The 12,815-nt window shown below is 48.1% G+C and overlaps 1 protein-coding gene across 1 annotated transcript; it reads left to right on the forward strand.

Moving 5' to 3' along the window:
- Positions 1-1,773: 1,773 nt before the first annotated feature.
- Positions 1,774-9,934, forward strand: KRT84 (keratin 84). Its single transcript, XM_069586387.1, has 9 exons — positions 1,774-2,295; positions 3,513-3,721; positions 4,328-4,388; positions 4,846-4,941; positions 5,867-6,031; positions 6,149-6,274; positions 6,777-6,997; positions 7,421-7,452; positions 8,781-9,934. Exons 1-9 carry the CDS (start codon positions 1,774-1,776, stop codon positions 9,128-9,130), a joined length of 1,782 nt encoding a protein of 593 aa, XP_069442488.1. The 3' UTR covers positions 9,131-9,934.
- The last annotated feature ends 2,881 nt before the right edge of the window (positions 9,935-12,815 follow it).

Below are 12,815 nucleotides of genomic sequence, written 5' to 3' on the forward strand. Positions count from 1 at the left end.
TCACAAAGGGGACAAGTGTAGATAAAGACATGAACAGGTACAAGAGCTGAGCCCAAGGATGCCGTGGTGTGTGCAGGTCGGGGATATGAGGATAAACTGGTTGAGAAAAATGAAAAGAAGCAGTAAATAATATGTAAAGAAAATCAAGAGAATGTGGTGTCTGGAAACCAAAAAAGGAAATTATTTCAAGGAAAAGAGAATGATCAACTATGTCAAATTCTTCTAAATTAAATGATAATTTAATGGAGAATGGACCGCTGAATTTAGCAATATGGAGGTTGCTGGAAATCTTCACAAGAACTACTGTGTTGTTATTATTTTCTGCTTCTCCCTTTGAGACATGCACCTGATACCTGGATCTATGGAGTACAGTGGCAAACTAGAAACAGACGGAAACATCCTCAACTTGATAAAAAAATTTCTATATGCAGAAAACCTACAACTAACATTGTACTTAACTGTGAGAAACTTGAAGCTTTTCCACCAAAAATCAGGAATAAGGCAAAGATGACTTCTCTCACCACTGCTTTTCAACATCATACTGGATATCCTAGCTAATACAGTAAGACAAGAAAAAGAAATAAAAGGTATAGAGACCAGAAGGAAGGAAATAGTGAAGACTTGAGATGGATGGCTCTAGTCAAAAGCTCATATTCCCCTCCAAAGTATTGATAGAATCCCAAGTAAGCATCCAATCAAGCACAAGTTCTCCCAGACACAGATAAGCAGGACAAATCATGCCACTTTCTAGAACAGAAAAGGTCAACATTTGTCTCTCCATCTATAATGCAAGGAAGCTACATAGGTAAGACTGCAGATATCCCTAATGTGTATTTTAGAGGTTCAAAATCATGTGGTTAACTTTCCGCACAGATACATGGCCAAATCATTGGCATGTTTTGGCCTCAAATTATGTCACAAAACTATTGGTTGGTAGAAGTCTTCAAGAAAATCTCCCCACACCAGCAGGAATACAGAGACCACCTGTTTTATCTCTCTACCCTCGGCACCAAGCGCATTACCTGAGATAGAGTATCTGGTAATTGCTGAATGAATGAATGAATGAATGTCCTTTGAGAGTCTCAAATCAGACATGTATTACATTAACCCAAATGAGCTTCACTGATGATTCAATTCTTATGTGAACAGTCAAATCAGATTACAGAGGATAGATGAAACACTGCAAAAGGTTTTTGGACTGTTTAATCCATCTACAGGGATGCAGTAAATTGTATTCTCACCATATCATTTCTTTCTTGGAGCTATGAAGACCCTGCCCCTCTTCTATACACTCATCTATTTAGGGATTATCTGTGTAGCTGCATTCCTTGCAAGCCTCTTGCTGGAGTTGTTACCATTCTAACTTTCTGGTGGTTAGCCACACTTGCAATGGAAAGTCTATTGGATTTAAGACCAAAGAAAATTAATGTCCCCATAATGGCAATTATGGTGGACCTGCGGGAAAAATAGGACAATAATGTTTATGTGTTTATGTGTTTTTAATGTTTATAGGTTTGATGTTATGGCCCTGATTCTGAGGGGAATAGGTGTGTCTGAGATTAGTTCACTGTGAAGGTTACAGGCATGGAGAGTTTCTGCTAACTACCCAAGCTCATAAATGCTTCCAAGTGGCTTTTTTCACTTTTATGGGACCAATCCTTAGATCCCCACACACATAAAAGGGGTGAGAGGGATCCACTAGCCCCAGAGGACTCCCAGCCCCAGCTCTCCCCGCTCTGCAGTCGCCACTCTGCTCTTGCCCAGGACACCATCATGTCTTGCCGCTCCTACAGAGTCAGCTCTGGTCACTGTGTGGGCAACTTCAGCTCTTGCTCAGCAGTGACCCCTCAGAACCTGAACCGCTTCCGGGTCAGCTCTGTCTCCTGCAGGAGTGGGCCCAGCTTCCGGGGTCTTAGCGGCTTTGGCAGTCGGAGCGTCATCAGCTTTGGATCGTGCTCACCCCGGATAGCAGCTGTGTGCCCTCGACCCACCTACTATGGAGTTGGCTTCGGTGATGGGAGTGGTGCTGGTCTAGGGTTTGGGGCTGGCAGTTGTGTCGGCCTGGGGTTTAGAGCCAGAAGTGGTCTCGGCTATGGCTTCTGCAGCCCTGGCTTTGGCTACCGAGTTGGAGGAATTGGAGGACCAGCAGCCCCATCCATCACAGCAGTGACTGTTAACCAGAGCCTGCTGACCCCGCTCAACCTGGAGATTGACCCCAATGCCCAGAGAGTGAAGAGGGATGAAAAGGAGCAAATCAAGACCCTCAACAACAAATTTGCCTCCTTCATCGACAAGGTACTTGAGATAGCTCAGCCTCTGGGTCTGGGATGATGAGAGCTAAATGCACTGGGGTGTACTTTCACTCAGGAAGAACTGATCTAGACCCAGGACACAGATCTTGACCCCACATCCTTTGGGATCAACCAAAGGCATGCAGTATGATTTCTGGGTCGCTCTTCTGCAGAGCAAGGGTGAGCCTGAGGAAGCACTACATGGAGGGAGAGATTGACAGTGGTGGTGGAATATCCAGCCACTGACTGGATGCCTAAAGGGATCTGAACAACCTAGTCATTTAGAAATATCTTCCAAACAGGTTAGAAACACGAACACCTCCACCAGGTGTTGGCTAGGACAGGTTTAAAAGATTTTGTCCTTTGATATCCTCATGCTCTCTTTGAAGTTTTCATGGTTTCTGAGGATGAGTGGCCACACCTGTTCAGGCTTAAAGAAATGGAGAATGGAGTTGAGTAATTGGTACAAAATTTATACAAAACAAGGAATTCATACCCCTCCCCGCAAGGGGGATATCCAGATTCAGCCAAGTCGCCTAGATTGAGGGAAACAGTAGGGAATGATCACTGGTGGTCACTGATCTTCAGGTTGATAAGAGGAACAAAGAGGTGGAACTGACATCCCAGAAGCGGGGATTCATGTCTCCATGAAGTGGGGATTCTCTGTGCCTGAGACTGTAAACTCACCTCTGTGAGCTTCATTTCATGTGAAATGAGGGGGTGGAGCAAATGGTCTCTACATTCTCCTCCAGCTCGGTAAGTCTCAGTTGATGGAATATCTGGGGTGATGAGTATGACCTACGACCTGAGAGTTCCCACCTCCTAAAGCCGCATCCCAGCCCAAATGTACTTGACTCTGTTCTTCATTCCCTGCCAGAGATAACTGACATTGGTTTTCAGATGTAGGCCAACTCGGCTCAGGTAGAATCGCTTTCTGCATTCCCGGTGAGTTGGCCCTCCCCTCTCTCAGAGTGTTAAAGGGGAAATGGTTGAAGATTTTGGTTTCAAAGCTTCTGTTTGTAGCTCAGCCTGGCTGAGTGTGAGGAAGAGTCCCAGACCTGCTCTGCCAGATTCTTCTGAGTTAGAACGACTGAAAGTCAAACAAAAAAGGGAACAGTGGTCACCACGAGGTTGTCACCTCTGACCATCTGAGCAACTAGTTCACACACGGGTGATCATATTGAACACTCAATTGCCATGTATTTGCCTCTGTGGATTTAGGTGCGGTTCCTAGAACAGCAGAATAAGCTCCTAGAGACGAAGTGGAGCTTCCTCCAAGAGCAGAAATGTGCCAAGAGCAACCTGGAGCCCCTCTTCGAGAACTACATCACCAACCTACGCAGGCAGCTGGATGTAGTGAGCAGTGATCGGGCCCGGTTGGAGGCTGAGAGGAACAACATGCAGGATGTCCTTGAGGGTTTCAAGAAGAAGTGAGTGGCATCTGGACCATATGGACCAAGGACGGGCATAGGGCTGGTCCCCCAGTGCCAGCAGCCAAGCTCAGATGGGAGCCCCTGGAAGGATCAGAGTTGAATGCTGGTTTCAATTCCCAGCCTGGAGACAGGGGCAGGGCAGTGATATGTACAGGAGGGTGAGGCCCCCTGCAGGTCCTGAGGAATAGAGACCTGGGATTGGGCATAATCTGTCCCTAATCCTGCCTGGGCACATGGGTGAGTTGACCGCAGAAAAAAGGAAACCCTTGGTTCTGTAAACAATGCCCAGATCCAGCCACAAGCAGGATGCTACTTCCTCTAAGGTCAAGTGCAGTGACCCTAAGGCATTTCCAGCAGAGAACCACAGCCAAGGTTCAGATTTTCAAGCCCTGCACCCAATTTGAGAAAGTAAAAGGGATTTGGAGAAACCAAGGGTCTAAAAGGTCCTAAAGATGGGGCAGAGTGGAGAACATGAGGATGGCAAGAGGGAGCCAGGCTCCTGGCTGGGGCAAGAGAGGTCATAAAAGGTGATAGCTGGTGAGCTGGGAGTAATCAGCTCTCAGTTCAGGGAGAGAACACATCCTCTTCATCTTTATCACTCAGGTATGAAGAGGAAGTGGGTCTTCGGGCCAGTGCTGAGAATGAGTTCGTGGCTCTGAAGAAGGTAAGGAGAACAACAGGCCCAGGCAGACTTCCCCTCCAGACATGCAAATGTTTTCCACATCCCAGCACGCTGCCCGGGCAGCACTGTGAATACTCACACACAGAGGACCCCCTAAGGTCACAACTGCTTCCCTTCGAAGTTCTGATTTGGTCTCCAATGACTTAGGGTCTTCATGAGAGGAGAGGTTTGAAGAGATGACATTTTAGGAGTCTTGGATTATCCAGATTCTTCTTGCCTCTAAATGAGCATCGAGAAAGGTCCAGCATCCCTGGGGGTTTTACGTTGTCCAAGGGAGAACAAGAGTCATTAAGCTATATTTCCACCCCACGACTCTCCCACCTGTCCCACTTGGCCTGCCCCTGTGGAGATTGGTCTGATCTTCCCACCCATCTGCCAAGGCGGGGAGGCTAAACAGTACACAGATAATGAGCATTTTAGTCTTCTCTCTTTGATGCAGGATGTGGATACAGCGTTCTTAAGCAAGGCCGACCTAGAGGCCAATGTGGACACCCTAACTCAGGAAATCGACTTCCTGAAAATGCTGTACACGGCGGTAAGGGCTCATCCCCTCAGAGCCATCCAAGGAGATCAATCACTGTGTGGCCTGGACTCCCTGGGGGATTCACTGGACTAGTGTATTTGCTAATATTTGGTATCATGCATCTTTCTTCCCGTCAAATCTATATTCCCTTAATGCTGATAAACAGACAAGTGGAGAAGGTAAGGGGAGCCTGACTCAGGTCTGTGAGTCAACTCCTTGTTGGCCAGTCTGCTGATGACCCGGAAAGTTTTGGGTCTAGGCATGTCACTTCCTATCTTCTGATGAGGAGAGTCTGGAAAACTGACTTGCTGGGAGATGTAACATGTGATACCTAATTAGTCAAATGAACTAGCTATCTTTTGCTTCATAAGGTCTTTTTGGTCTGGGATAGATCTAATTTCAGAACTGAACGTCTGGCTCTGAGTAGAAAGGCTGAAGGAATCTCCCTTTGAGGCCATAGCCTTGCAGACCAGTTCTCAGCCCTCTCCCATCCCCACTGCCAAGTCTCTTAAGGACCTGAGGTATAGGAACTCCTAGATCATCATTCTAAAATGTTGTCAGCTCTCAATGATCCACGACTGGCACAGTCACTGTGTGGCTAAACCAAAGAAAAGTTTAAGCTTTATCATGGTTCTTACTCCCCTCCACAAATCCCTAGGCCCCCCACAGTTTTACTAGTCACTTAAACAAGTTAGGGTGTAGAAGGGATGTCTCCTAGTATACGACAAGGGTTTAAAGTCAAGCTGAAGCGGTTTGGAGTCACCTCCTGTTCTTTGCCCTCAGTTTGCATGATCTGCTCTGTTGCTTTGCCCTGAAGAAATAAGCAATGCTCTGTCTCCTGACTCCGAGTCCTGGGGACCCTGGGACAAAGCCCCGGCCACTGATGGGACCCACTGATGGGAGTCAGTCCATCTGTCTCACTTATCGCCCAACACAGGAAATCCAGTTACTACAGTCACACATCTCAGAGACATCAGTCATTGTGAAGATGGACAACAGCCGGGACCTGAATGTTGACGGGATCATCGCCGATATCAAAGCCCAGTATGAAGAAATCGCCAGACGCAGTCGGGCTGATGCAGAGGCCTGGTACCAGACCAAGGTGGGCAGGAGGGTGCTGGGGAAGGGGTGCAGGCAGCCCTGGGATGACAAAGATGACAAAGTGGGTTGTGATCTTGACCCAATCTTCGAATCATCCCTTTCTTCCACCAACCCCTAGTATGAGGAGATGCGAGTGACAGCTGGCCAGCACTGTGACAACCTGCGCAACACTCGGGATGAGATCAATGAGCTGAACCGGCTGATCCAGAGGCTGAAGGCAGAAATCGAGCATGCCAAGGCTCAGGTGGGCAAAGGAAAAAGAAAGCCCCATAAGGAAGACAGGCAGAGCCCCAAGCTTTGGGGAGCCCAAGGTGGATAATGTAGGGGAGGCAACTGGGACCCAGAAACAGAGGGATGGGAAGAATTAGTCCAGGAAGACTTCCTGGAGGAGGAAAATGTGGAAGGAAAGAAGAGACTCTCTTAATCTGTGAAAACATAGAAGGAAAGCTCTTGGGCTCACTTAAAGGGGCAAGCAAGGCAAAAAGAATGGCTTTATTCTCTGGACCCCCTGGGTCTTAAAAGCAACAGAAATCAGTAAGTGCAAAATCAGTGAGGATGAAAATGGAAGAAAAGCAATGTTCCACTCCCTGGCGACATCAAACGACAGGATGACAAGCCCCTCCAGGGGCTCCATTCCTGGCTTGGAACCAGGCTGTGTCCCCACAGACAGGGGGCAGTGTTTCTAGCCCAACCTGAGGATCCCCTAGTCCTTGCCAGAGCTCATCTGCAAACTGCCCTCCCCACAGCGCTGCAAGCTGGAGGCCGCCGTGGCTGAGGCTGAGCAGCAGGGAGAAGCTGCCCTCAATGATGCCAAATGCAAGCTGGCGGAGCTGGAGGGTGCGCTGCAGCAAGCCAAGCAGGATATGGCGCGGCAGCTGAAGGAGTACCAGGAGCTCATGAATGTCAAGCTGGCCCTGGACATCGAGATTGCTACCTACAGGCGCCTGCTCGAAGGCGAGGAGATCCGGTGAGTGCTCTCAGTGCAGCAATTGGAGGTCAGACTTCTGGCTTCTAGAAAGTCTAAGTGGGGGAAGGAACCAGGAACAATTTTTCCTACAAACCTCATTGGATTGCCCTAGGCAGGGGTTTAGAAGATGGCTCTATTTCTCGTGCCTCTAAGTGCAAGCTTGTAGACAGACTGCATCAAATCATAGAGAGTTCTGCTTGACTGGTTAGCTTGTTTAAAAAAAGAAAAAGAAGACATTCTCTCAAATATTTTGCTTCAATAGTTTTGGAGGGTTTAGGGACAATAAGTTTTGAAAACTCCCCGGATGCTTATGCAGACATGGGTGAGAACCACTGTCCACACAGCCAAAAAAGCCCTTGCATAGCAGGGAGGTTTTCGGAGAGCAACATGGTTGTGAACTGACTTGCTTCTTTCTCTTTGCAGGATCTGTGAAGGTGTTGGACCAGTAGACATAGGTAAGACCCTTCAGTCTCTTCTTCATACGTGTCTCTCCTAGGACCCTTCAAATTCCCTTTGAACTCGAGCCCACGTTGAGGTCAGGAGCCCGTGGCTGGACTGGCCATGATAGCCAGGGAGCAGGGGTCATCCGGCCCTTGGACTGAGAACATCCTTAGCTGACCTGGGTCTTAAGGCGTCCCCAGAGCCTGCCTCCCCAGAGCTAGACACAAAGGTTTGCAGAAACTGCTAGGTGGGAGAGGGCTCAAGAAGTCAGCCTTTTTGCCATCAGTGACCCTGTCCTTCAAGGGCAAAGACCAAGGAAGAAATGGAAAGGCTTGTGCCAGGAAGTTCCCTCCTCTGCTGATGCCAGGGAATGGGACAAGGCTGAATGCAAGTCCCCTTGCAGCTGCTGCCAAAGCACTGGTTTTGTCCAAAGTACACAGGACCCGTGCTGGACACTGCAGGGAGGGACACAAAGAAGACAAGACCCAGACCCAGCGCTCCAGATTTATAATATTCTTGAGATGAGTCCTATCCACTGTCAACCTAATCCTCAAAGCCCCAGGGGGAGAACGGCCTGGGCAACTCCCTTTTACTCAAAAAGAAAAAAATATGTGACTTGCCAGCAGTCACAAAGATACTCAGGGGCACAGCCGGAATTCAAACCAAGACTTCTGATCCAAGAGTGCAAATATACACAGCTGTATATGCTAAACTGGGTGGGTCGCTGATGGCAGGAAGGATTCTGGTGAGAGGAGAAGGCAGAAAGGGGGGCCCTCCACCAATGGGGGTTGAGTTAAGTCAGCTTAATCAGACTAGAGACCTGGGTCATGGAGGTGTGTCCAGTGGAGACTAGAGGGCTAGAGAGCACAGCCATTTAGTGCCTCAGGAGGAACTGAAAACGGGCCCTCTTTAGGGGTGGGCAATGTGGGGATTGCCAAGTGGCAAGATGTAACTGGAAGAAGCCCTGTGGCTTTATTGTGGAGGCGACTGGATAATTCAGCTCACCGGCACCCTCACACAACCCAACCAGACTTTGGCCGTATATAAATAACAGTGGACTTAGCTGTATGCCAACACCTGGGAAACTGGCTGAACTCTTTCATTTTAGTCCAGACGTCTCATTTTAGTCACTTTAGTGACTCCACTAAAGTCAAAGTCCATTTGGACTTCAGTGAAGTCACAACCTTTGAGTCACCCAGGCAAAAGGACGGAAAAGTGGGTACTGACTACGTAGATAGTAGGAACCCCTGGGACCCAGGCCACTTCTGCCTGTCCTCTCCCCTCCCGCAAAGGGAGCGTTGGAGGGTGAGGCAGCCACGCTGAGGGTTTCTTCCTCCTGCAGCGGTGAGTAGCTCCCAGGGTGGCCTGGTGTGTGGGCCCGAGTCCCTGTTCAGCAGCTCCAGCCTCTGCCGTGGCGGGGTCACCGTCTCTGGAATCAGCAGCAGCAGCAACATCCGGTCCAGCGGCTTCTGCAGTTCCAGCGTGGGCGGGGCCCGGGTCGTGGGCGGCGGGGACCTGCTGGGCGTAGGCTGCCGAGGGGGCTCGGTGCTGGTGGGCGAAGCCTGCGCTCCCAGCGTCCCCTGCCCGCTGCCCACTGAGGGCGGCTTCAGCAGCTGCAGCGGCGGCCGCAGCAGCCGCAGCTCCACCGTCCGCTTCGTGTCCACCACCACCTCCCACCGGACCAAGTGCTGAGAGCAAGCGCTGGCCAGCCACCGCTCTCAGAAGAACCATCTCCACGCCTTCTGCTTCTGTCCCCAAGGTGCCCTGAGTCAGGCTGGAGGGCGCTCTAGGTACCCCTCCTGCTGGGAAGCCACGGGCTGCTCTGTCTGGTGTCTGTCCTTTGGGGGGACTTTTTTTACATCTCTTAGTCGCTCCATCCACAGGCCCCAAAGGACTGGCTTTCTCCCCGACTCCCAGTTTCCTAACTTTGGGTCACTCCTCACCACCCAGCCCAACAGCCTAAAGAAAGTACAAAAACCAATATGTTGGGGGAGAAATGGACCAGTTCAATGCCAGAAAGGATGTGCCTGGGCACCATCACCATCCCAACTTTGGATTAACTTCAAGAATGGAGAGCTGGCTGTCCACAGAGCAGGGGTCCTCAGCCCACCAGCCTCTGCTTCCCTCTCCTAACTTTCCCTGGCAGAAGGTTCTTTCCTCCTCTTTCTAACCCAGAAGGAGCCACGATCTTCAGTGGCCCAAGGGATCCCTGAGTCCCCAGAGATGGTTCTTCTCCAAGTGGCATCGGTCCTGGCTGCTTCTCTTCCTGGGGTGTTGGTTTAACCCCGGCATGCGAGTCCACGAGGTGGATGGGTGCTGGTGGAGAGGCGGGCCCTGCAACACTCCATGCCCCTGCTGGTGGTGTGAGGGAAGTCCAGCCTTCCACTGCAAGAGGGTTTATGTCTGAAAGCTCCAAGGAGGCCTGGGCTGGGGTGGGTGCCTGTTTGTACTGCTCTTTGTGTTGCTGGAATTTCAATAAACTTGCAAGCTAACATGTCTCGGACTCTGGCCTCTCTTTACCAGTCATGCTGGGGGTGGGGGATCTTGCCTCCTAGATTCCACAAGCTCACTCCCCTGGGGACTTGCTAAGAGGCTGTGTCCTGGGACAGAGGACGTACTAAGAAAAGAGCCCTCAGGCCCCTCCCTGGAGGGGCACATAGTTCAGCAAGGGAGATGAGACATACTGCAAAAGCTCTGAAAAAGAATGCCAAGCAGCCCACTTCTCTCCAGGTGTTGCCCTCCACCCTCCTCCCACCAAGGCAAACCCTTCCATTTGTTCCCTAGGTCCCACCCCATTCCCAGTTCCTCTGGGATCATTGTAGGGGCCAAGAGACCCAGCCATGTTGTTAGAGGGTTGAAACTTTCAATCCACCCTCCCTGACCTCCAGGAAAGGGAGCCGGGTTGGAGGTTGAATCAATCAATCATGATTTATGTAATGAAGCCTCCATAAAAACTCCAAAAGGACTGGGGGTTCCAAGAGTTTCCAGGTTGGTGAACATGTGGAGATATGGGGGGTGGGGTGGGCGGTGTGTGCCTGGTGAGAACATGGAAGCCCCCAGGCCCTTTCCCCACACCTTGCCCTATACATCTCTCCCATCTGACTGTTCTTGAGTTTTATCCTTCCATAATAAACTGGCAGTCTATTAAGTAAAATGTTTCTCTGAGCTCTGTGAGCCGCTCTAGCAAAGTAATCAAACCCAAGGAGAGGTTTTGAAACTTTCAATCTATAGCCAGTTGGTCAGAAGTCTGGACGATAACCTGGGTTTGCAACTAGCATCTAAAGCGGAGTTGGGGTGGACAGTCTTGTAGGACTGAACCCTTGACCTGTGGAATCTGATGCTGTCTCCAGGTAGACGTGTCAGAATTGAGTTGAACTGTGGGACACCCAGCTGCTTATTGGTACAAGAAACCCCATGTGCATGTGTGTGTGTGTACACACGTGCACACACATTGGAACTGTGACTAGAACTCTTAGTGTGTGTCTCGTGCAACAGCAGAGGATCCCACACCATAGTAAGTCCCCACACTTGGTTTAATGACTATTCTCATCATCATTAAATTCTTAATAGTTTTAACAAGGGGTTCTGCATTTTTATTTTACATTAAGCCCCATAAACTGTATAGCCAGTCCTACCCGAATAGCTATATTTCTACTAAGGGAATTGAATGTGCAGTTTAAAATCTTCCTACAAAGAAAACTTCAGCCCCAAATACCTTCACTGGTGCATTTTACCAAACATTTAAGGAAAAATTCAGAGTCTTCCAGAAAACATAAGAGGAGGGAAATTTTCCCAGTTCCTTTCATGAGACCAGCATTACCCTAATACCAAAATCAGCCAAAGACATAATAAGAAAAAAAAAAAACTACAAATCAATACATGTTATGAAACTTCATGTAAAAAATAAAGTATTAGTAAATTGAATACAGCAACAAAGAAAAGGATAACACATCATGACAAGTAGAGTTTATCCTAAGAATGTAAGGCTGGTTCAACTTTCAAAAGCCTAATGTAATTAATGTAATTTATGATACCAACAGACTGAAAAGTGGGACTTCCCTGGCGCTCTAGTGATTAGGATCCATCTGCCAGTGCAGGGGATGTGGCTTCGAGCCTTGGCCCAGGAACCAGGACCCCACATGCCACAGGGCAACCAAGCCCATGAGCTGCAACTACTGAAGCCCGCACACGAGAGAGCATGCTCTGCAACAAGAGAAACCCCCGAAACGAGAAGCCCGCACGCTGCTGCTAGACAGTAGCCCGCGCCCACCGCAGCTAGAGAAAGCCTGCACAGCAGCAAAGACCCCGCGCAGCAAAAAGAAAACAGACTGAAAAGGAAGAAACACAGCAACAAAGACCCCGTGCAGCCAAGAAAAAAACAGACTGAAAAGAAGAACCATGATTACCCTAATAGACGCACAAAAGAATTTGACAAAATTCAACATCTAGTCGCAATTAAAAAAAAAAAAAAACTCACAGTAAACTAGGAATAGATGAGAATTTCAGTAATCTAAATAGCATCTACTAAATTAATTCATCAACAAAGTAACATCCCATAGCTAACAATTTACTTAGTGGTAAAAGTCTGAATGATGTCTTCCCTAAGACTGGGAAAAGATAAGGGTATATGCTCACATCATATTTAGTCAGTATGACACAAGCTGGCCTAGCCAATGAACTAAGGCAAGAAGAAGAAATAAAAGTCATATAAAAAAAGGGGGGGGAGTCAAATGGGTTGGGTAGGAAGAAATAAAACTCTTTCTATTTTTGGAAGACATTATTTTCTGCATAGAGAATTCCAAGGCATTTCTCTTTTTTTAAAACCTGCTAGAACTAATAAGTGAGTTTAGTAAGATTAAGGGATGTGAGCTCAATATACAAAAACTAATTGCATTTCTATAGTCTAGCAAAAACAGAAACATTTTAAGTACCACTTATAATAGCACCCAAACAGAGAAATACCTAAGCATAAAGCTTTAAAAAGGATCAATATGCTAAAACCTACAAAACAATAATGAAAGAAATCAGAAGACAAGTAAATGGGGCTATATCCTATGTTCCTAAATCATAAGACTCAATATTGTTAAGACATTGATTCTCCCACAAAGATGACACAAGGTTCAGTCAAACTTGTGAACTCTGGTTTGTGCAAACCCCAGTTCAGATCCCAGGTTCTCTACTTAATAGCTGTGTGGCCAAAAGTAATAACAGGCAAGAATGATACTTAATATAGATTGAATTGAGCAGGGTTTCTAGTGTGTTTTGTGTTTTAACTTACTTGATTCTTTCAACAATCTTATCCAGTAGGCACCTTAATAACTGCACTTTAGACAAAATCAAGGCCCAGTGGTCAAAGCAAAGGCATTCTGAGTGCAGA

This window comes from Ovis canadensis, chromosome 3 (genome assembly GCF_042477335.2).
Source record: "Ovis canadensis isolate MfBH-ARS-UI-01 breed Bighorn chromosome 3, ARS-UI_OviCan_v2, whole genome shotgun sequence".
NCBI lineage: Eukaryota > Metazoa > Chordata > Mammalia > Artiodactyla > Bovidae > Ovis > Ovis canadensis.

What these genes read in the sequence shown, in the direction of transcription:
- KRT84 (XM_069586387.1), top strand. Translation starts at nt 1,774, where the DNA reads ATGTCTTGCCGCTCCTACAGAGTCAGCTCTGGTCACTGTGTGGGCAAC. An exon ending in TTGCCTCCTTCATCGACAAG is followed by an intron (nt 2,296 to 3,512) that starts GTACTTGAGATA and finishes CTGTGGATTTAG; the next exon opens with GTGCGGTTCCTAGAACAGCA. An exon ending in CTTGAGGGTTTCAAGAAGAA is followed by an intron (nt 3,722 to 4,327) that starts GTGAGTGGCATC and finishes TTTATCACTCAG; the next exon opens with GTATGAAGAGGAAGTGGGTC.